This window comes from Poecile atricapillus, chromosome 23, assembly GCF_030490865.1.
Source record: "Poecile atricapillus isolate bPoeAtr1 chromosome 23, bPoeAtr1.hap1, whole genome shotgun sequence".
NCBI lineage: Eukaryota > Metazoa > Chordata > Aves > Passeriformes > Paridae > Poecile > Poecile atricapillus.
In genome coordinates this window covers 3,437,809-3,461,825 of record NC_081271.1, presented here as the reverse complement: position 1 = coordinate 3,461,825, position 24,017 = coordinate 3,437,809, and the positions used below count along the sequence as shown (strand labels likewise).

Below are 24,017 nucleotides of genomic sequence, written 5' to 3'. Positions count from 1 at the left end.
CCGTTCGCGTAAGGCCGAGCGCCCGCCGCCGCCGCCCTGCGCCGCCCGTCCTATTCCCGAACGCGGCATCCGCCAATGGCGCAGAGCGCGCGAGCCGGGGCGGGGGCGTGGCGGCACCGCCTACGCGGGGGGAGCCATTCTGGAAGCCGCGCTGCGCACTTTGCGTAGCGGGCGTGCCGTGAGGCCCCAGGGGCAGCGCCGCCTCTCCGCCCGGCGGCGCTACGCCGTTTGCGTAGCGAGCCCCAAGATGGCGGCGCGGTCGTCGTCGGCGGTGGCCGGAGCGCGGGCGGTGGCGGCGGCGCGGCCGGGAGCGAGGGCAGGGGTGAGGCGGGCGAAGGGTGGCAGCGCGTAGCGAGACCCACGAAGCGAGACCCAGAGAGAGACTGTCGCGGGCAGGCGGTACCCCCGCGCCCCCCCGTCCTTCGCCGCCCGGCGGGTCCCGCCCGCCCCCGCCCTGCGGACCGCGCGTCCTCCGGCCCCGCCGCCCCCGGAGCGGAGGATGATGAAGCTCAAGTCCAACCAGACGCGCACCTACGACGGGGACGGCTACAAGAAGCGGGCGGCCTGCCTGTGCTTCCGCAGCGAGAGCGAGGAGGAGGTGAGGGCCGGGCCGGGGGCGAGGCCGGGCCCGGGACCCCCGAGCCGCCCGGGGTGGGGGACTCGTTTCCAGCGGGGCTTTAGTTTTAATAGGCGTAATTCAGCGTCACTGGGAGAGTTAGTGCTTCCCACTCGGTTATTGCTGGAGCCGGGGATATGCCCGGTGGGCGGCGGGACAGGCTGAGGGGAGCGTAGGAGGGGGTTTGGCAGCCGAGGGGACCGACCATGCTGGCAGAACTTCAGTCCAGCACATCACATGAGATGGGAGAGGAAACCTGACCTTGGATTTATAAAAAGAAACTGGGATAAAAGGGGACTGATGGAGTGCCAGAAGTTGCTGTCCAGAGAGCTTGGGAGGAAGTGGGAATTAAAGGTGGATTGGTTGGTTTGAGAGCGGCCGCGTTGCTAAGGGGCTGCATTGTCGGGGAAGTTACAGTGAGAAACTTCGCTCCGATGTGCGATTTTACACGAGGCTTTATTGACACCTCCTGAAGGTGGGCTCGGGGTGCTCAGAGCAGCAGGGCTGAAGGTCTGCCTGCTGCTGCTGCTGCTGCTGGAGTCAGGCGTACACACTCCACTGCATTTGCTGTGCCCGAGTGGCTGTGCTAAAGTCTTTGTTCTCCTGATTATCATATTTGTAGCTACAGGAAATCGGAAGGGAATGCAGATAGTTCACTGGAGGAAAGGCAGTTAGCATACATCCAGTTATTATTTAACGTGAAGGAGGCTGCACAAACCCTTTGTAGCTGTGCTGGTGTGATGAGGAGTGTCAGCATTTCAGCAGTAATGGTCTGAAATGACAGCAGTGTGTTTGGTGCAGCGTTCAGTGTAGCTGGTCCTTCCCATGGACTTTCAGGAAATTTATGGACTGACTGTGAAGAAGAACATCATTGTTTTGTGTGGTGATGCTGGGGGTGTTCAGCACGGGTGGGTTGGAGTATCCCTGATGCCATTGTACACAATTAGTGGGGCAGTTTGCAGGCTCTTCTCGACAGGTGGAGGCTTGGCCATGTGTGACCGCAGTGTGGTTGAGGATAGAAAAGTACTTTTAACAGGTGCCTGAGGCAATCAGCCTGTGACTGGTTGCAAGTTTTATTTCAACAGACCTCAGTCTGCAGTGTTGTGCGGGCTCCAGCTGATCCCTCCGGCCTGTGGAAGCTGGTGACAGAGCCCTCGTGGTGCCAGGGACACCTGGCAGGTTAATGACAGGTGTCAGAGCCCTCACTGTGCTGGGACACCAGGCTGTGTGGCAGTGTCACTGTGCTGACCCAAGAGGTCGAAGGAGGAAAGTTAACTCATTCCAGAGGTGCACTGGTGTGGGATGGATGCTTCCAGCAGGCTCAGCTGTCAGGTTTGTGTAAGGCTGAGATTTAAAACCACTTTTAAATTTGTGTCTCTGCTGTGGTCTCCACCTACAGTGGATTGAATTTAAACTCCTTCAGGCTCTACTTTCTAGGTAAGAGCTAGAGTAGAATGGTCTGTTTCTGGTTTCAGGCAGGGTTTGAGGGAACTGGCTCCCTTTGCTGGTTGTGCTGGGTCATTCACAGGGGTCTGTAAGCTATGGGAGGTTTTTGTGTGCAGGGCAGTGGAGGTTCTGGGTGAGCATCGTGTTGTCCCTGTGGTTGCTGTTGGTGGCCTTGTTCCTGAGCTCACAGTGACAGCTGGCAGTGGCTGTGCTGCCCTGGGACAGCTTGGGGAGGGAGCAGTGGTTGCTCTGGAAGGGCTGCAGTCCAGGCTGGGATGGGTTTCCTCAGTATATGCCATGTGGGTGTTGCTGGTGAGGAGGCGCCACAGGAATGAGGCAGGGAAGGATGGTTCTGATCTCAGAGCCTTTGAAGGGCTGTGTGTGGTACCTGTGAGTTGAACCCTGAGCTGAAACTGCATCCTTTGTTCCCACCTGTTGCAGCCCTGCTGTGGGAGCTGCCCAGGAAGGGGGCTTGTCACAAACACATCGGGGAAAGTTCTTACCCAGTCCCACAGAATTAACCCCATTGGGATGGACACAGTGCCCAGATCCTGCTCTTGGCCTTTGCCAAAAGGTGTTGAAGTTAAACCTGTGTCAGTGAGTGAAATCAGCAAGCAGGCCACCTGATTAATTTTCCTTTCTAATTATTTCTTGGGTTAATTCTCATTTGTTGGCTTTTAATAAACTGTGAGAGAAGCTGACTGGTGTCACTTGCACTTTTTTGGTAGCAAGGAAGGTGTTACCTGTACATATGTAAGTGCAGAATTTAAAATGGCTGTGAAAGATTTCTTGGTTTGCTCTTGGACCATAATACTTTTTAATGTTACTGGCATATTTTATTATTGATTGCTTCTATTTAAATGGAAATTGAGATCTCTTTAAAAGGTCTCTCCAGAGAGGGGAGAAAGAGCCAGAGCCAAAGTATGTACATTAAAGAGCTATTAAAAGCTTAGTGTTTGAAAAGAAGATAGAAGAAGCATGTTTTGATAAATAAATTAAACTTTCTATTTAAAAGTAGGATTTTTCCTAGGACTGGCTGTTTCTCATTACTGTTTCTTTTAAGTGCTTAAGAAATAGTAGAACTTTGCTCTTGCCTTTCTTCTTCATTTCCTGCCATGAATTCAAAAACCCATTTTTTCTCAGTTTTTAACCCCTCATTAGTTATTGAATTGAAAAAGTTTGTCAGTGCACAAGAAGAAATAAGAGAATTTTGTTTACACTTACAGAGGAGGCTACTTCTGTTTAGGTGTTTCCCCCTGGCTCTTCAGTTTACTGATATATTTTTCTCTGAAATCTTTGCAATCCCTGGAGATTGATAAAACACCATGTCCTTGGTTTAGTGTTACATTTGCAAATAAAGAGTCTTAACAGAAAAATACTTTGTTCTTTTTTCGTTTTTAAGTGATTTATTTTTTCCCCTATGCGGCTGGAGGTCGCACATTGTCTCTGCATTGCATTTGGAGGCCGCTGCTTTTGGGCATGAAAAAAAAGCTCTGGAACGTTTTTGGAAGACCAAGCATTGGCTGAAAAGATGCCTTTGTTACATATTCCTTTAAAAAGCAGCACAGGGAAAATTAATTTCAATGTGAATCTCAAATGGAGAAAAAAGGTACATTTTTTGGGCATTGTGGAAACCCCCCAAATTGTGTGTGGTTTCCCAAACCACAATCCACCTCCTTGGGCAGCAGGGAGAGCTGGGGCAGCAATGGGATTCATTCAGAGAGGAGAGCAGACTTCAAAGGACCTTCTGGCAGCCAGACGCCAGGACTTTGCTATTCCCATCTTTTCACATGGACTGATGTGACAAATACCCCGGGATATTTGCAGAACTGTGGAAGGAGAGTGCGTGCGCAGGGAGATCTCCCAAGTCCTGTGGTACCTCTGGAGTCGCTCAGTTCATTGCTTGGGGTGTCCCTGCCCCTCAGCACTGCCACCAGGATGTCATTTTTACATAACACACTTATTTTTTGTGTGGACCAACTGTTTCCATGAGGAAACATCCCAGAAAATGCCCCTCGTGCCCCAGCAGCTGGAGCCCTGCTCCGGGTGGTGTTTAAAGGAATAAAGAGGCACCGTTGGGCTGTGGGTCTGCGCTGGGGCAGCAGCGGGTTTGAACATGCCCACATTGTGTCTGTGAAAGGACAAGCTGCTCGTTAAGCACGGGCATTTTTAAAGACTTTTTTTTTGTAATAAAATGCCTCGGGAAGAATCTTTTCTGAGTGGTGAATGAGGCCTGAATGGAGCCCAGAGAAGAGAGGTTTCACCCAGGGGCCGGTGCCCTGGCACACGCCGAGCCCTTGGTGGTCACGGTGGTCACGGGGAGAGCTGGGCAGAGCTGGGCCGTGTGGCCCCTGGGAAAGCCATTGGAATGCAAACAAACCTTTTTTCTTTTCCTTCTGGCCTCTCCTGGGCCAGTTTTACTCCAGCTGTGATGTAACACATCAGAGCTGGGATTGGGAGTGTGGTGGGGATCACGAGGTGCTCCTGGGCTGTCCCCTGTGCCTTGGCTCCAGTGTAAGCCAATAACAGCTAAAACCTCTCAGAGTACTTCACTGTTGGGATGTAAGTGAGCCCAGCATCATATGATCATCCTGCTTTCCGTGGAATACGGTCTCAGAATCCCTGCTCTGATGGCTGGGCTCGGCTGTGTGCTCCCATCTGCTGCATAGAAGAGTTGTGGTTGAACCCAGGTGAAGTTCTCCTGGTCTGTTGCTGACCTGTTACCACATCTCCAGGGAGATGAGGGCCAGCTTGGAAGTGAATCTCTTGCCTGTGCTTCTCCTGTCCCTCTCAGCCCTGTAGATTGTGTAGAATCTGTAGGTTGTGTTCTCCAAGCATGGATAAACCTCTGCAAAACCTGTCTTTCATCTTAAAAAGTGTTTTGCATTCCTACAAAAGCAGCTGTCACTAAACAGTATTGCAAGCAATTCCATGGTCTCTTGTACTTTCCCAAACAACAAAAGAATGAAAATTGTTAAATTTTCACTTCATTTACTGGAAGCTCAGCAAGCTGTTGTGAAACTGAAGAACTGAGTCAGTTTTGTTCTGCTGCAGCTCAGGGAAAAGTGATGACTATGGAAAGAGGGTGTGCTCCACCCTGGTCTGTGGAGAAGGGCACAACAGTGGTGGCTGTGTCTGTTCTCTGCAGAACACTGCTTTGGAATCAATTCCACCTCAGATCCATTTATTGCTTGACTAGGAGCTGTTTTTCCTACATTTTTCTCCTCACTCCATGTTTTCTGTGTTCCCCACTTTTTAAAAAAAACCCTTATGCCCAGTTGCCTGACTTGGTTCATCTGAGCACCCTTCAGACAAACTCGTGCAGTGTGGAGACAGGTACCAACATTTGGGGGTGCACCCAGCAGGAGCTGCTGCCAGGGGACCTTATCTTTCCATGGATGGTCTCTCACAATCTAGAAAAACAGCTCTTTCCCTTCTTAGTAAAAAAAAAAACAAACAACCATGTGCTTGGACTTTTATGTTCTTTTAAAATAAGGAGAGTTCTTCTGGTTTGCTTGAATGGAGCAAAATTAACAAAAGTCAGTTCTACATGACAAATAGCAAACATCCATGTGGGAGTGCTGTAGGTGACATCCATGGCAAAGGAAGGGCTCTGTTTCTTTAAACACTTTTTCAGCCCAGCTGAAGGACTGGCTGCACAGACCAGTCAAAGATCTCTCAAATTTTGTGTGTATTTATTTCAGAATTCCTGTCTCTGCCACAGGATATTGCTCACTGACTCTTTGTTCTCAGAAATTTCACGTTAGCCTGTGAAATTCGGAGTGATGTGATTACCTGACGGGTAGATTTTTGTTAGATATTTCAGGGGTTACTTCACCTCCTGCAAGTGGCATATATTGATGCTGTGTGTAGAATTGACTACTTATATTTGAGCAGCTTCCCGAGAGTTTGTGTGTGCTGTGTTTCCTGAGTAGGGTGGTTAATCAGAACAGCGTGCAGCTGCTGACAGCCAGAGTCATCTGGGCTCTGTAAAAAGCTCAAATACCTCTTCATTGCTCTTTTCCTCCTTTACTCAAAAAGGCATTTTACAAGCCAGCATTTCTCCTGGAAAAGGTGTGCCTGGACAAGTTGTGTAAGCACTGAGTGGTCACCAAACTGGTTTTGACAGGCAGAAATAGGTTCTGGGGTTTGGGGTCTCTCTGGGAGTGCCCCTTATCAACCCTCAGCTTCTGAAAGCAGCGGCTGCTGCTGCAGGCGGTTCAGCTTCTCCTGGAGCATGGGAGGACATGTTGCAGATAATTTCTGTGGTTATCTAAACCATAATTTTGCTGGACAGGGAGGACTTGTGATTGTGTTCTGCCGCGGAGCAGTGTTCCTCCCTGGTAGGGGCAGGCAGTGGCTCTGAAGTTGCAGGAGCACTGCAGTAGCAGTAACAGGACCTGTGGAGTTCTGGAGCCAGAGCAGCAGCCCAGTACATGGTGATTTATTATTGTTATTCTAACCAGCAGCCTAAAAACCAACAGAATCTGCTGTAATTTTTCCTCTCTGGCTATAAGACTGTAGGTGCGATCCAAGCACTTGAAATGACTTGAACTTCTTCCAGTTCACCTCTTGCTCCTGTTCCAAAACTTGTGCTTTACTTTTGTTAAGTCCTCTAGTGCGAATCCCTTCCCTTTTGCACGTCCTGCTGTGAATTTCCCACCTCCAGCTCCTGGATCCCAAGTTGTCAGTTAAATCCCATTATCCCACGGAGCCTGGCGCAGGTGCATGTGCGAAAATAACACTTGTCTAAGGAAACATATCCTGTTGAGGAGCTGGAATGCTCCCGGCAGGACAGGCTGTTTTGGGCAGGGGAGGGATGGTGAGAGCGTGTGTTGTGGTCCCAGCTGCTGACCCTGCCAGGTGCAGGGCTGGCTGTAGCCCTGCTGACCGCTGGCTGGACTCACTCCTACCATGTGCAAGCTCCAGAACGTGCCTGGAATAGCAAGAGGGTGGGAGAAGCCCTCCTGTAAGCCCTGGGGCCATCCTGCCTTTGCAGTTCGGCAAAACGTGATTTGTTGGGGAGTCATTGAGGCTGCGTTGCTGCTGGGGAAATGAGATTAATTTTGCACAGCTTTGGTGACAGCAGTATCCCTCTTCTCCTCCCTGCTCCTCCAGTTCTCACCCCTTGCTGGTCAGAGAGTTTAAAGGTGATTTGGTTTGCTCAAATGAGCATCCCACTTTTGTCAGGTAGAAAAGCATTACAGTACTGTGATTCAGGGCTTGAGAGGATGTTTGTTAATTTTGCGTGAAGCACCCAAGGTATTTGTTATGCTGGACACAGCAGCAGCTCTGGGATCTGATGTGGCACATGGGAGCACAGCTCAGCTCCTGAAAACACACTCTTTTTAAACTGAAACTTTGAGACAAAGGCAGATTGAACAGCAAAAGCCTTGCAGTCAGCCATCTTCTCCTCTCAGCTCCTGCAGCCTCTGCAGCAGTGTTTCCTTGCAGGCTGTGCTCTGATAACTGATGCTAGAGTGGGAAATGAGGTGCAGTGCCGGGAGGTTTGTCGCTGTGCAAACGATGTGATTTATGGCATAATGTTGGTAGAAAGCATGACAGTATTGATAGAAAGCATGTCAATATTGAGGGAAAGCCTGAAAATATTGAGGGGAAGCCTGTAAGGCAGTGCAGAGGCTGTGTCAGGAGCCAGCAGCTATGGATCAGCTCCTGGCAGCAGAAGACTGCTGGGCCAGACCCTGGATTTAACATCTTGCCTGCTGTTCCCTGTGCTGGCTGCCAGCTTGTTGGGCCCCGGCTGGCACAGGTGGGTAGCACTGCCTTTTCCTGGAAGTCTGGAAGGTTCTCAGCTCATTTTCTACTCAAGCAGTGGCCCAGCTTCTCTCAGGCCTGTGGCCCTTTCTGTCTGCTCAAATGCTGCTGCAGAGCCTCTTTCGAGGAATTGTGTTCCTTATGGTGTAGCTGCTCTTGTTTTATTTATGGGTGTTGGATGTTGTTTAAATCCACCATAGCATGGAAGAACCTGGGAATCTCTCCTCTGTTCCACAAATGGGGAGTTAATTCTCTGCCTGATCCTGGTTGCCTAGTTTTTGCTTTGCAGAGCCCCATTATTTCTGAAAAAAAAAAAAAAAAAAAAAAAAAATCCCTCCATGTGGATACAGCAGGTTTGTGTAGGTTCTTTTAAAGACAGCGTTGTATATTGGGGATGCCCAGATTTATCCCAAGGACAAACTCTTCACCCTTTTTCTCATGGAGCTCCTTATTCCATGTGGCTGGCGGGGCAGCCTTAGATGTCTTGGTGTGTTTCCTGTCTCCTCCAGGCGGGGTTAGTACAGCTCAGGTTTGTTTGGATTTGTTTGTTGTGTGCAGCTTTGAAGGTTCTTGCCATGAGGCTCTGCTTTGAGCCCCTGCTGCACACTTCAAACTTAGCTTATTTTTCTAAACTTTCTCTTTTGTGGGGGATTGTGTGGGAGAGTTTCAGCAGGGCCACCTCCTGTCTTGCCAGAGAGGCTTGTGTTGCTCATTTCCCTGCTTTGAAATGACATAATTGTCTTTGAAATCCTGGAAAACAACTTGGCCATGTGACGTGTTACCTGCAAATGCTTTTCCAAAAAGTCTGCAAGACGTGGCTCCAAAATCCCTGTCAGGCCAAGAGTCTCAGTTGCCATTTTAAACACAGTTGCCTGGCAAGGAGAAAATGGAAATGTCTGACCTTCCTATGTGTTTTAGCCTGATTAAAAAAAAATAAGTAAATTTTGGTTTATTTTTTGATGGCTATTTAGATTAAATTAACTACTTAAAATGCATTAAAATAAACTTATTTATGTAATAAAGAAGTTAATGAGCTAAAAAGCCAGCTGTACCTTGGGCTGGTCTATTGGAAGGTGGTAAGGGGTGGAATGTGATGGGCTTCAAGGTCCCTTCCAACCCATACCCTCTTGGGATTCAGATGATGACAACTTTTTCCTTGATCCCTCTGAATGCGTTGCATATGTCAGGATCCAGGACTGGTGTTGGAAATGTGGGGGTTTTTTTCAACACAGCAATGTCTCCCCCTTGTTTGGAATTCAGCCCCTTTGTCTTGGGAGAGCTCATTGGTAGCAATATCCTGTTTGAAGTTGTTTTAAAAGAATGACCTTGTAGGGCTTGTTTCCTACACTCTCTTGATGGGATTTCCTTTTTATTAAACAGGAAATAGTCTGATTACATAAAAGTGTGAGAATGACAGGTTTTTCCTTCCCAGCAAAGGTTGTTCATGTTAATTCTATTCAGAAAATGCTCAACTGCCAGAGCAGCTGAAGTTAATTTGCTTTGCCTCAAACCATTGTTTACACCCAGAAGTTCCTCCTGGTGTGTTGCTGAGGCATTGTCTCAGCCTGAACAGGTTTCCTGGAGCAGTCTGTGTCCATAGCAGGGTTCCATAGCAGATCCTCGTTCTCACGCCTGGAAGGTGGCAGGAGTTCAGGGGTGTGAGATGTGCTGTGCTGAGTTTCAAAGATCTAGTTCTGCAGCTTTTTGATATTTTTCTGCTTTTTTTCCCCTTGAGCTAGAGCTCTGAATTGCAATGGGAAGTGGCAGAGCTGGCGCTTCCTTACCTGGCAACAAAGGTGCACTTGAAATGGCTGTTCCTGCTCTCAGCTTTGTCCTCAGAATCACCAGCTGACCTGGAGTCAGGAATTTGAGTCCAAGTTCTTCTGGATGATGAGCAAGGATGGAGCAGAAGTCAAGTACTGTGCTAGGAAGAGGCACAGTGGCAAACCAAGGTGGCTGGGGATGGCCTGGTAGGGACTGGCTACTGTCCCAAGGGCTCTGAGGATGAATGAAGTTTACATTCCCTATTTAGGCATGGCTTTCTGGTGGTGTTTTACATGGACTGGATGCCTGAGGGAAAGGAATTCTGTCTTCCTTTTGGAGAGGACCAAACACTTGGGATATCACTGTAAAGCAAACCCTGTTCTGTCACAGCCTGGCCAGAGGACGGGGCAGGAACCATCCCACTTGGAACGGTGGAACTGAGGTGGCCTATGCAGCTTCATTTGTTTCAATATGAGTTTGGTCAGTTGGCAGATGAGAATTTTCAAGATAAACCAACTGAAAACCCCTGGAAATCTTGTGCTTGTTTTTGTTTTGGAAGTTTTATTTTGAGTTCTGTAGGTAGATTCCTTTGGGTAATTAGTGCAAATCTTTTCATATCCTACTGGCAAATCACTGTTTCCCCAGTAAAGCCTGGGATTTCAGTGTCTCCACAGTGCAACTCCCAAATGTCTGACACTGTTACAGCTGGCCTCGAACCTAATTGGACTGGTATGTTGGAAAGTTTCTGGAGCAAGTCTCTTTGGCTCTGGGTTTTGTGCCAGTGAAATGATGAAGTACAGCAGGATGACTCTAATGAACGAGCTTTGTTTAGAGAGCTGGACAACAGTATTAGTGTTGTTTTAAGTTTCCATCTCTGCTCATGGATGTGTTGCAAGTAGATTTAATAAGCACAGTGTCTCGGTGTTCTTTGGGACAGTCTGTAGCCAGTTGAGAGTGTTAGTTAGAGTTTGTCTTGCTGGGAGGTGGCAAATCAGAACCTGAACTTCTACAGAGCAGGATTACCCTGGAATAAAAAATACTCTTTCAAGAAAACCTGCCACAAAGCATGTATATGGCAAATCCCTGCTGGGAAGAGGGTTGAACCATTTTTCTCGTTCACAAATGTCTGCCCTTCAGTGCAGCCCTTTCCTAGGGGGTTTTCAGTTTAATAGGTTCAATATAGGCTTTTATTTTGCTTATACCTCATTGAACAACCTCCTCTAAACCAAAAGTAGCCAAGTGCTGGCTCCAGAGCTGAACTCCTCAGTGTCTACTGCAAAAGAAGTGACAAACAGTGGGGCTGAGAATCTGTGCTCAGACAATTTCACATAAACAGTGCAGTGGGAGTTCCCGGACGTGTACGTGTTGTTAGTGACAGAGCTGCAGGGACAGGCAAGGCCAAAGGCGCCAGGATAATTAAATCAAGGTACTTTTACAAAGGGTGGAGGTGCTGAGCAGCATCTGTGCATTTCTGTTGTTGCCTGAGGTGTATCCCAAGCTGCGAGGACCCTGCAGTGAATTCACACTGCGTGATGCTGTGTCCAGTGCTAATGAATTTTTTGGTGTGCAAGGACAGTTTTTCCTACAATGCACCAGAGGAGGGAGAGGCAGTGGCTGAAGTGACACAGAGTGTGGGAGTGCCTCACTGTCAAAATTTCCATGACTGTGTGCATGGGGCTGAGAGAAAAGTGAGCAGTGGCAAGGCCTTGCCTTGGGTGGGTTGTGTCTGGGGGGGTGTGAGGCACGAAGACAATCTCTGCCCTTCAGCTGGGGGTGCCCCATCAGCTGTGCTCTGCTCTCCACAGGTGCTGCTGGTGAGCAGTAGTCGCCATCCTGACCGATGGATTGTCCCCGGGGGTGGCATGGAGCCCGAGGAGGAGCCTGGTGTGGCCGCTGTGCGTGAGGTCTGTGAAGAGGTGAGTGGCTTCACCCTGCCCTGTTAGCCCGGGTTCTGTGGGTTTGTTTTCATCGCTCTTCCTTCTTCTCCTTGAGGTGGAGAGGGAGACGGGGTCACTGGTGATATCCCCATCCCACATGGGAGAAAAACGGAGTTCTAAATAAAGAGAACATGGGAATGTAATTAAACTTCTCAGCTGGAATGAATTTATCCTTGCCTGATACCTTTAGCTGAAAATAAAGTTCAGCTCTAGTCACTTCAATGTACGTATAGTCTCTGCTTCATTTTCTCTGTAAGAGAACTTCAAAATTCAGCTGTGCCTTTGTGGACCTGTCTAGTAATTGGGTAGAAGGTAGAAATAAACCCTTAGGAGACACTAAAAGCACTCCAAACATAGGGATCTAAGTATGTTTTGGTTTAGAATACATAGTGAGGTTTATGTGAATAAGCGAAATTGACTGTAAGTTACCAGCAGCAATTCCTAAAGTGTGCATGGGTTGGTTGGTTTGTTTTCTCTTTTTTGCTCGAAGCTGTTACAGGAGGGAGATCAAACAGGAGATCAAACACAGATCAATGGGCTGTAGGGAGAAGGCACATTTTTCTCTTAAAGCTGGAAGAGCAATTTTTTCTTTGTAAGAAGTATAAAGACAGTGAATGGCAGTTGACTGCAGTGTATGTAAAACATGTCTTTAGAATGTGCTTCTGAATATGAACCAGTTGGGGAGATGCTTGGGTTCAGAAACGATTGCATGATTATAGATGGAACGGCCAAGTAGGTTCACAGTTACATAAGGCAGGATTAAAAATGCTTTTGAGAGGGTTATAAATCTTCGGGCTCTGTGCAGAACAAAAAGGAAGAGCTAATTGATGGGACTTGCGAGGAAGCTTCCCCTGTAGCTGCTTTATTGAATTGTCTGGTATATGCAGGTTTCTTCCTGAATTATTTGGTAGTACCTGCTGCTATCTAACCAAACTGAATATTCAGACTGTTGGACTAACCAAATGTAGCAGATTGCGTGCTTCTCTTTGGATGTTTTTATAATCTAGCAGTTTATCAGAAAGAGATTATACAGTCAATGTTTATTTTTTTAAGTGTCTTTAGGTCTCTCTAATACTGGGAATTGCTGCTTGCAAATTTTATTTCCAGCTTGTAACCCAGCTCCTGCTTTTCCAGTAACTCGGCAACCTTTCAGCTACTTTACAAGCTAAAGTGAGTGTAACCAGAACAATAGAAATATTTTTAGCTGCAGACTCCTGCTTTTCAGCCTAAGCCTTATTAATAATGAAGTGATTGGATACAGAAGTCCAGGGTTCATTCAGAAGGTGCAGAGCTTTGCATCTCAACCTTTAAAATAAATGTTCAGGGGCACTCCCTGTGCGGGCAGCAGCACCCTGGGAGAGCCGTGCTCTTTCCATGACAGCGCTGGCTGGAAGGGAGCCCTGGCACGGCTCCGGCCGCGCAGGAACTGGTTTGGGCTGGCTGAGATAATCCCGCTCCTCGGCTGGTGTTCCCTGCTCACGTGGAGCTGTGCCCGCTGCCAGTGTAACTCAAGCCCTGGCAGCCTGGCAGGGTGAGCTCTGCCCAGCGAGGCACCTCTGCCCGGCTGCTCCCAACATGGAACAGCAGCATCTCAGAGTGCTGGGAGCACCCAGGAATCACCTGGGCACCCCCGGCTCCCCTGGGCACCCCCAACTCCCCTGGGCACCCCTGACTCTCCTGGGCACCCCTGACTCTCCTGGGCACCCCCGACTCACCTGGGCACCCCTGACTCACCTGGGCAGCCCTCGCTCACCTGGGCACCCCTGACTCACCTGGGCATCCCTGACTCACCTGGGCAGCCCTCGCTCACCTGGGCACCCCTGACTCACCTGGGCACCCCTGACTCACCTGGGCACCCCTGGCTCCCCTGGGCAGCCCTCGCTCACCTGGGCACCCCCAGCTCACCTGGGCAGTGCAGGTGGAAGAGCTGACACGGAGCTGTCTGACATGAGCGCCCTGCCGCTGCGAGTGGTGCTGGCAGAACTGTAGGGGTGTAGAGCCTTCTCCAGATGGGGTGTGCGGCTGAGAATCTGCACACAGAATTATCCCCCACATTCCCGGCCTCGAGTTCCAGGAGCTGTTTGATTCCTGCAGGGGCTGTTGTTGGAGCACAGCAGGAGTGTTGGGAGAGACAGGAGCACCCACCTTCCCAGTTCATGCTGTTGGTTTGGCAGGAAGGGTTTCAGGAGGCTGCTGGGAGCCCTTGTTCTCCCTTCCATGTGAATCCAGGTGTTTTGGGGTTGGTTGGAGCTCAGGCTGATTTCTGAGTAGGTCTGAGGTCTCTGCTTCTCTTCTGGGACAGCCACTTGTGGGGACACAGATTAGCTGAGCAGTTCCAGTCTGTTGCTCGAGGTAGGAGAGGGAAAATTAGTTTCCCCCATGTCAATGAACAGTGCTGCTCAAAGCTATGGGAGAAACGTGTGGGGTTTCTTTCCTTGACTTTGCTATGCCTTTTCCAATTTTTAACAAGAGCCGGTTGGAAGAGCCGTAAGAACTTGTGATCCTTCCTGTTGCTTGTGGCTTTTGAGGATGACAATAGGCTGTCTCTTCTCAATTCATTATCTTTTGCACGGTGTGCTTTTTTTTTTCCAAAACATGCTTCCCTAAATGAGCATTTTAACTTCTGCATTCCCTATTTTAATTTTACTGTGTATGTGTTTGGGTTTATCCACCTTATCCATGCTGGAATAATTGTCATCTAAAGTTACCTAACTTTTCCTTCTTTCTGTTCCAAAAATGAAATGTTGATTCTGAGTGAGGGCTGTGATGCCTCTGTCCCAGTCTGAGTTCAAGTCCTTGTCCTAGTTGGAGGTAGTCCTTATCTATATTAGTCTGTACCAGCACAAGCATTAAAGTAGACAGGTACCAACACTTGTCATGCTCGCTGTTGTCTGCATGAAATTGGAAGTGACTGGAGTTGTTGGGCATTGTTCATGCAGAGTGACAGCAGACACACAGCAGCTCTGGGTCAGAGCAGCCTCTTCAGAATAAACCCTCTTATTTCTGACAGGCTGCTGAGAAGTGCTCTAGTCAGTCTTACAGAGCTGGGAACTCCATGTGTGTTCTAAAGTTCACCTTGTGGAAGGTGTGTGCCCTTTTCAAACAGGTCGTGTTGCTCATGGACTGTGTTTTTTGCTTAGGAATAAGAGGGTTTTATGGGTGTGAGCAACTGGTGAACATCATGATTTAGAAATAGATGTCTTAAACTTATTATAGAGTGACTTTGAAAAAAGCCTCCACACTCATCTGTGAAACTCAGCACCAGTTAATTTTTCACTTATAGCATTCTTCACATCCTGACCTTTAAATACTTAGTAAATGTCATATTTTATAACACTGCGGGAGTGTTAGTTGTGCTTTCTTCATGGGAGTCAAAAGCCAGATAATCTGTGCTTGATCTGTGATCAAACAGGCAATTGGTGCTAATATCAAGAATAGCCCATCATGGCAGTACTTTGATCTGGTTGCTGAAATGTTTTTTTCCCCTCTTCGAAACATGCTTTATAGATGATCTTTCCTGTTTCATGTATTTTATTAGTGATTTAGAACACAGATACTGATATATTTCAGTGCTGAATTAGGAAGATTTCTTTTAAAAGTACTGCAGGGCCCACAGATGAATGACGAGCTGATGGCCTTGAACTCCTCCTAGTTGGTTATACCCAGTGCAAGTGGCTCAAAGTCACTGTCCCTTACCCTGTGTACTCAGACTTCACAAAAACGAGTGCAGTGTCTGAAAGTTCTTCATTCTGACATGGAATTTAATTTCTGTTTCACAAGTGTAGAAGCAAATAAAGGTGTCGTGCAGTACAGAATTAGATGAATGAGTCTGATCCTCTCTGAGACGGCCGAGTTTGCCCAGCTGGTGTGGAATCAGCATCCTTCAAAAACAAGTCCACAGCCCTCCTGGGTGGGATTTGCACCTTCAGTAGTGCAGGTCTTGGAGCAAAGATTTGGGTGTTCCACCACAGTCCTCTTACCCAGCAGCAATCTGTAGTAGATGCAGGCTTTGAGCCTAATAGAGCAAAGTAAAATAGCTGAAATTCCAACCCACATTTTCCTTAGCTCAGATGGAAGGAAATAAAAGCTGTCCCGAGGAACAGATGGTGTTGCTGCAGGCTGCTTTTTGCATCTGACCTCAACTTATTTTCAGCTTTGAAACCTGAACCTGCTGTTCTTGGATGTCTTCAGTAATTTTTCTTTATTAAAACAAGTTGTTCCATGAGCAGTAGAACTAGTAAAGCTTCATTTCCTTCGGGTTTCTGTTCCTTGTCCTGAGCTCCCACCTGTCTGGGTGCAGTGGGGGTTTGAAGTGTGTGCTGGGCAGCTGGCTCTGGCAGCATCTGTGGCTGATGTGCTCTTGCCAGAGCTGCCTTTTCCTACTGTCCTGGACCCTGGACACTGATTTAGATCAGCAGAGCAGGGAAAAAGCTCATTTTGCCAGCACTGTGTATCCTCTTGTACCTGAGTGTGCCTCTCCCAGGGAATCCTGTCGTGTGATTGCCTCGCTTTGTTTCCACACCTGCAGCTGGAACAGTTGGTGCTGGTGCTCTCCTGTCCCTGCTGATGGGTTCAGGAGCATCTTCCTGGGATCCTCCTGGGATCCTTCTTTGTACTTTGAGGATTGCAGCACTTCCAGTGCTTAGAAGGGCACAAAATGAATTGCCCTGCCTCTGCTTCACTCACTGTTCTGGCCCAGGAGGGCACAACATTCTTAATTCATTTACTATCAAGGAGAAAATTCCTGAGTAATCTGCTGCAAATTAAGATTGAGACCCTGCTGCAATCCTGGGTGAGCCTGGGACTGTGCTTTAACTCTCCAAGAAAATGCTCATGGCCCATATGAAAGGAGGAGGTGGGAGCTTGCCCAGAGAGGAGCGTGGCAGTTTTCTTGCTGGTTACCAAGCTTGACCTGTTAGTGGTAACAGCTGTAGGTTATTTCCTCAGGTGTCTTGGGCAACTTCTATGTTAGAAATTTGTGTGAGACTCTGAATTCCACTTGCATGCTTGTTTGTTCATTGTACAGAGACCAACTCTCCTGTTGGTGTGGGAATTTAGTGCTCTATCAAAAACAGGAGTATGACAATCCTGTTGGTGTTGGGTGTCCTGTATGTTGTCTTTAAAATCCACTGTACCTGGAAATTGGCCCCCAGGAGCAGTGGCTGATGTGTTTTGCAGGCTCTCGTAAGAACTTGCTTTATAAAATCAGCCCAATGTTTTTTAACCAAACCATTCTTTTATGTCGCCATTTACAACTGTACATGAGAAGTTCGTGCGTGAAGCAAAGCTTAGAGCTTTCTCCAGTTGTCTGATGATAATTCAACATGATTTTTCTACGAGACATGTTTGCCTTGGCATCGTTTTTTGTGCCTTTTTGGGCAAATAAGATCAGGCAGGACAGAGCAGGAGGATCCTGGTTTGCAGACAGCATTACTTCCATCATCTCTCTTTACCAGCACAGAAGGAAGGGCTCCTCACCTCCCTCTGCTACTTCCAGCACAGTTCTAGAGCTGGGATAAACTGCCTGGGAGGCTGCTTGAGCAGAATTCATCCTTCGTCTCCAAGTTGGCCAGTTGCCTGGAGATAAATTTATTTCTAGTCAGACTTGAGAGTTCACTAAACCATCACAACAAAATCCCTGGCTTCTGATTCAGTGCCTACAAGTAGGGAGAGCAGAAATTCGAAGCCTTTTCCAGGAACTAGTGAAACATTGGCTTAAGACAGTTATTTTTCCAGAAATATTTGATTGTGCTTCACCTCTTAATGCATTCATGTCCGTATGTTGTGAAGGTGGAAGCCTCCAGTTCCTCCCTGTGTTATTGCTGCCTGTTGAACGAGGCTTAGCTAAAAATAAATCCCAGTGCTGAAGGAGTTCCTTGAGGGAAATGCATTTGAAACATTTGCATTCCAGATGCCTTGGGAGAAGGCTGAGCCCAGGTCAGCAGGGTTGGCAGAGGAGGTGGAATCGCTTGGCTGCAAAGGTCGGGCAGGCTCTGCCCGGCCTGTCCTGTGCACGTGGGCACCGACCTTCATGGAACTGCTGCTTCTTCATGGAACTTCTGCTTCTTCATGGAGTTGCTGCTCCTTCATGGAATTGCTTCTCCTTCATGGAGTTGCTGCTCCTTCATGGAATTGCTGCTCCTTCATGGAGTTGCTGCTCCTTCATGGAGTTGCTGCTCCAGAAATAGCCCCCGGAGTCACAGTGGGTGAGGCGCCTCTGGGCTGAGCAGGATGTTACAAGTATTGGTGAGACAATAAAGCTTGTGTCCCAAAATGAAGTAGAGGATTCAGTTGATTCACTTCCTAGAAGCAGAGCTCAGTGAGTGTGTTACCAAAAGGATTTACGGATTTCTGTGACGGCAGCTCCAAACCTTTTGCTCCTGGGGCAGTTCCACATCAGCACCATTTGGAAGCAGGAGTGAGGTGTGCTCTGCCTGGAATGTTTGGTACCTGTTCATGCAGTAGGCTGGAACTTAACCAGGAAAATTGTCTCATTAAAGAAAGTCCTTCCTTTCTGACAGCACGAGACTGTGCAGCAGCTGGTCAGTAGGACAGAGAATTTGCCTTATCATTAATGTGACTCAAACATCTTTTTTTTTAAAAAAAAAGAGAAGCCTGGCATAATCACATCTCTGTATCTCATCTGCAAGAGGCACAGTTTCCCTGGGCTGTTCATGGGATGTGTTCCAGCTGCCAGAGACTGAGCTGACTCTACCTCCCAGTTGTGGCTGGGTCATGTGCCAGGCTGTGTGGGCAGGTTCAGACGTGTTAAATCATGGAGCAAGATCTCATCTTGTCTGTAGCACTTGAGTTCCAACCAGTTTACAGTCATAAAACGGAGGGAATATAATGCAAGGGCAGGAGAATGGGCTGGGATTTTGCATGGGAGAGCTGAGGGGAGCAGGAGGGAGCCAGCAGAAAGGTACCAAAAGGGACTCCAAATGTGATGGAGTGGTACATCCTCAGTAGTATTCAAACAAAACTGTTACTTAGATCTCTTGGTTTGTGTCTCTGCTTGATTCAAAAGCTTTATTTCAGGGTGCATCTGTCCTTTGTGTTAAATCCAAACCTCTCTTGTTCCTGCTGCTGGGGCCACATCACAGCATTTTGTGTTTATATTGGCTTGTTTCAGGTATGTGCAGGACACCCCTGAAATACCTGGGAGCTGTCACATCCCTCTTGGGGTATGAATGTCTTACACATACTTTATTTCCTTAAACTCTGATTTTGAAGGGGTAAAACTGCCAAACCCCAAAGCCAATGTTCCCTGTGTTCAGGCTGTAATAACCTGCAGAGGAGATTCTGGTCACGAGGACTGTATTGGTATGCAAGGAGTAACTCCTCAAATATTTCTTCTTCCTCCAGATTGAATTCAAAATTGTTTGAATGTAGGAAAACAAGAAAAAAAGCCCTGGGAACGCTTGGGTATTGAGTGCTCGGCATACATTTCTGTCTTTTGCCTTGTGACTGTGTTGGTTTAAGAGGAGCAGAATTTTAGAGCATTTGCTTCCTGTCCTAAAGGAACTGGTCCTGCACAACAAGTAGGAAACACGTACTGAGCTGTTGTTAAAGCTTGTTTCTTTTCTCTTTGAACTTCCCTAGGCTGGAGTGAAAGGGACGTTAGGAAGATTAGTGGGAATTTTTGAGGTAAGTTTCAGACGTGGGTGCTGTGAAATCTTGTTGTAAAAAAATCATCTTGGAGTAACAATGGCTCTGCAGGATTGTGGAGTGAGCAGGTGCGGGTTTGGTGCAAACGTCCCTGGTAGATATAATCAAACCCACTCAGCAATTCTGATCTTTGCAATGGGTACTTGAGTGAAATGATGGTGATAACTGCTGTGGCTGAATATTCTTGGTGCTGCCAAAAGCTGGGGAGTAGGGTCCCTCCTTTATTTTTAACACTCACAGCCACACCTGGCACAGTTGGCAGGTAGCAGACACAGCTTTTCTTGCTGTTGTTCCATCACTTACTCCTTCAAACTCATGTGAAATAGGTCAAAACCTTCCCAGCTGAAGAACTACTTTGTAAACACATCAGTCCACAAACCACTGCTCCACAGATCAGGAGCTACACTTTTGGATGTTCCTACTAACACTTTCAGACATCTCTGATTTAAAACACAACAATGTTTTAATTTAACAATTCTTAGCTTTAGTAGATGAGTTGTGCTGTGAGAGGAGCTGCACCCAAGGTAGGCAGTTTGCATCTTGCAGTGGCTCAGTGCCCTCCTGCCTAGAAAGGTTTGTTGTTGCTGTTGGGTGGTTGTTACTCTGTCCCCTTTGCCTTGCAGAACCGGGACAGGAAGCACAGGACATACGTTTACGTACTCATTGTTACCGAAGTGTTGGAGGACTGGGAGGACTCTGTCAATATTGGTAAGCTTGGTGCTTGCTGCATTAACTGATGGAAACAAAGTCAGCTCAGCATCTCTCTGGGACCTGGAGTCTGTGTGAGTGTCATTGGGAAAAGTTGCAGTGGTGTGTCCTTTGGTTGCTTAGGAAAAAAATTTGTCATGAAATTGATGCTTTTGTCACCTGTGTGGCCCAGGAGAAGCCAAGTAAGTGTCCAGCTGCCTCTGCAGCAATTTTGTGTTTAATTCTTGCGCTGGAAGGTACCAAGCAAAGAGCATGAAGAACTATCCTGTCTGAGACTAGAGGAAATGCATGTGGGCAGTGTGGGTTAATCATTCCCTGTTATCTTTGAAATCTTTGCATTTAAAGTGTATGCCCAAATGGAAATGAATCTGTTGTTGCCACAAGGTTTGTGATGGCACTTCAGCAAATGGAACAGGACTGTCCTTAAGCTCTTTACGGAAAGAGTAAGGACTGAGAACTGTCCACATGAAACTGAAGTCCACTTGCAAACTGATGGAAATTGGATGCTGCTTGGTGTGTGTGTTGTGAGTTGTCATAAAATGAGCATGTGGTTTGAATAGAAATTGCAGAAATAGCAGAATAGTAATTTTTTTTTAATTAAGAAATGCAAGACAGGGGATGTATTCCCCTAATGAAACACCTGTCCCTGGGGATGGTGTCAGTGTGGGGTTGGAGGGGGAGGCCCTTGAGATCAGAGTACATCATTCTGTTGCATCTACTGATTTCTCTCTTTGCCCCCAGGAAGGAAAAGGGAATGGTTTAAGATAGAAGATGCCATAAAAGTTCTGCAGTATCATAAACCAGTGCAGGCCTCGTATTTTGAGACCTTGAGGCAAGGCTGTCTGGCCAACAATGGCACCCCAGTCATGACCACGCCGTACTCCGAGAGCTCCGTGTCTGACATCAGATGACTGACGACGTCCCTGCGAGAGTAATTCCCAAAAGCAGACTGAGACCTGGATTTCCCTCCCCTCCCCGTTTCCATGCCTCCTCCCTCACACCAGGCATGGGCAGCCGCCTGGGGCAGAGCAAGTGTTCAGAGTGCTGCAATTTAGTGCAAGGTGGGATGATGTTTTTGGTTGTTTTTGTTTTTGTTTTTGTTTTGGTTGGCTTTTTTGCTTTTTTTTTTTTTTTTTTTCTTTTTTCAATCTGTATTTTGTAAAATACATTTTGTGCATGAAGTGCCCCTTTCCCGGTACTCCGCTCCACGGCTTGGAGGCTGCCAGCCCTGCCTCTGCCTTGTACTCTGAAGTGTCCCAAGTGTCCCCTTTGTGTCACCCCAGCCAGAGCCACTTTTTTTTTTTCTTTTTGTTAAATTAAAAGACTTCTAATGTGAGATCAGCTCTTCAAGTCTTAGTCTGTACTGTAAGGTGCTGCTCAGACCCGTGTGGGGATCACTCGCAGCGCATCTGTATAAACTTTTTTTTAGATGGAGGATCTAACATTTTAATTTTTTGGGAATTTTTTTTTTTTTAAATCCTGGTCTGCTTCTGAAAAGAAGGATTCATAATTAATCTGTTTGCCTTTTGTTCTGTTTTTTAAAAACACACATTCTGTGACAGTGCTAGTGGCTGGGCCAGTTTACTCCCCATCCAGTATCTCCCGATTTAGTGCAGTGACACTTGAAGTTGAGGGCAGAGTTCGGATCAGCTGCAGACATCCCTGCAGACATCCCTGCGGCTTCTCCGACAGCTTCCACCAACATTTCTGCGTTTCCATCCGAGCGAAACCTCACGGAGCTGCTCTGGAACCGCCGGCCAAAACCAAACAGCCTCAGCAGCGCTGCAATGGCGCCCAGATCACGGGAGCCGGGGATGTGGTGGGGTCGGACGGACGCACTGCGGTGTGGCTCACCAACACTGTCCCCTGCTCCCGCTGCGTCCTGCTCATGTCTCTCTTGTCCACATGCCTTACGCCATGCTGAACTGGACACTTGGGGTTTGTGCTGAAGCATCGGATCGTGCTCGCTGAGCGTCGCCGCTGCGCCCGGAGAAGCCACGCGCACGTCCCTAAAGAGAAGTCCCGGGGGGAAAATTCAGGTGTTCGGTCTCTTGTCCTGTGGTTCTGCAGCACTTAGGGTCGCACCGTGGAGTGAGCTCAAAGTGTGCTCTCTGTGAAAGGTACAGCTGCCTCCCGCAGGCAGCATTCCCGGGGGAGCGGCACAGGAGAGCTCCCCGATGGCGTTGGCACACTTCACACGGGGGTTTGTTGTTTTATTGCTGTAACTTTCATGCTGTCTTGATTTGCCAACAGTGTTGTCTAGTTGGGAAATAAAATGGGAAGGGTTGGGGTTGGGGGTGGGTTGGGACAGGTACAAGTTTTGGGAGGGGCATTAATTAATCCCTGGCTTGGGACAAGAAGTGGTTGCTGAGTTCAGTAACTTCTCCTTTGTCAGAGCAGAGCCAAGATGTGAAATTAAATCTGCAGTACTTTTTTTTTTTTTCCTTTTTTTTTTTCCTGCTCTTTATTTAACAAAAAAATATTCTAATAAACACTCACTGTTCTGGAGTTTTCTCTCTTCCTGAGAAGCGCTTATAATATGAAAATCTGATAGAAATATCCATGGAGCCTGGGACAAGGGGGAATGGTATCCTTGCTGGTTTGGCAAGAAGCTGTTCATTTTAAGATCCTCTTCTGTTCCTTTCCTTGTTCTCCCTGCTTTCATCGGTGTGGAGTAGCAAGGCCAAAAGCAGTGCCAGTGATCGCTGACATGGAAAACCACGCGTAAGGAACAGCCCATTATTCAAGGAGTAGCTCAAACCCAAGCGTCTGGAATTGAGCCTAAATTACACCAGTTCAGCTCACTTCAACTTAGAGACGAATGTACAATCCTTTCTCACTATGTGCTGGTCAGCCTGAACCAAACTCTCAAAAGGGCTTGAATATTCTATCTGGAAGTGTCCAAGAAATTCCCAGAGTCGCTGTCCCCGCGCCCTGCGAGGCACCTGACACAGCCATCTACTGCCTTCAATGAGTCTTGGTCTCTACTGTACAGATTAGTATGTTGGAAATGCTTTGCAACAAAACAGCTGGTACTCCTGAAAGAGTAACTGCAGTTTTAATATCAGCAGCATGCACACTTTTGTTTTTAAACTAAAAATGTTTTTACAGGGCTGTTAAACTGACAATTTAGGGTAGAATATTGTTAATGACTTGCTAATGGCTTATTTGTTTGGGTCAGAAAAAATAAATTGTGCCAAGAAAGTGTTTTAATGTGGCATGGATTGATGCTGTTACCAAGGAGTGGCTAATGTTATGCCTTGTAACTGGAAATGGCTCCTGGGGCAGGAATAGCCTTGACTGAAGAGATGCAGATTTCAGACCAGGCCTGAGCCCTGTGCTCCCTGAACCTCTCCCTGCAACACACAATTCCCATCTTCCTCAGCATCTGAGGTTCTCTCTAGAGCTGGTACAGCTGCACCCCCAGCAGCTGGAGTGGTTTTATCTAAACTGGTGTTAATTGGTTTGGGACTATGTGTGTGAGGCACAGGGGAGCTGCTGGGAGGGTGGCTGTGGTTCTGCTGCTCAGTCTCAGTGCTGGGGCCACTGTTCCAAGCATGTCCTGGGGCTCCCAGCCATGCTAAAACTGGTGCTGTTCAAGCTGCTGGTGTTTGATAGCAGGATTCTTGCCTCATCTGGCCTGGCCCATACGTGGAGCGTCACTCTGTGTCTCAGCAGCCCGAGGGAGCAGTTCTGAGCTGGCTCCTTGCCTGGCTGTGCGCTCTGGGCACTGCTGGGCGTTGGGTGCCACACAGGCTGTCCTCAGCAGTTGCCTGGTCCCACCATCACTGCAGGTCTTGAATGCCGGTTTGGAGTATGAGCAGGGTGCAGGTGAGGAGAGGCTGCTGCTCTTCATCACCTTGGGGCCCTGGGGGGTCCCTCTGCAGCTCCTTAGGGGCACAATGACATCACTAAGGGAGTCCCTTCTTCCCTTGCCTCTTTCCATTCCTGTGCCCGTGGGCCAAGGGCACTGCACTCTCAGTACACCTGTGAGGGGCAGGGAGCTCTGCACCAGTTTGGTGACTCCAGCATGGGAACAGGAGAAAAGGAAGACACCCCTGGAGTACCCGTGTATCCAAGTGCTGCTCGATCCTTCCAGCAGG

General features: G+C 48.0%; 1 protein-coding gene across 2 annotated transcripts; it reads left to right on the top strand.

The window, feature by feature from the left end:
- Nucleotides 1-247: 247 nt before the first annotated feature.
- Nucleotides 248-23,122, top strand: NUDT3 (nudix hydrolase 3). Of its 2 annotated transcripts, XR_009279459.1 has the most exons (6): nt 248-598; nt 11,407-11,517; nt 19,141-19,185; nt 19,830-19,914; nt 20,656-20,975; nt 21,477-23,122. XR_009279459.1 is itself a non-coding variant. In XM_058856160.1 (5 exons), exons 1-5 carry the CDS (start codon nt 500-502, stop codon nt 20,823-20,825), a joined length of 510 nt encoding a protein of 169 aa, XP_058712143.1. In that variant the 5' UTR covers nt 248-499; the 3' UTR covers nt 20,826-23,122. The 2 variants fall into 2 exon arrangements, 1 of the variants encoding a protein (XP_058712143.1); XM_058856160.1 differs by having other exon boundaries at nt 20,656-23,122.
- Nucleotides 23,123-24,017: the final 895 nt, after the last annotated feature.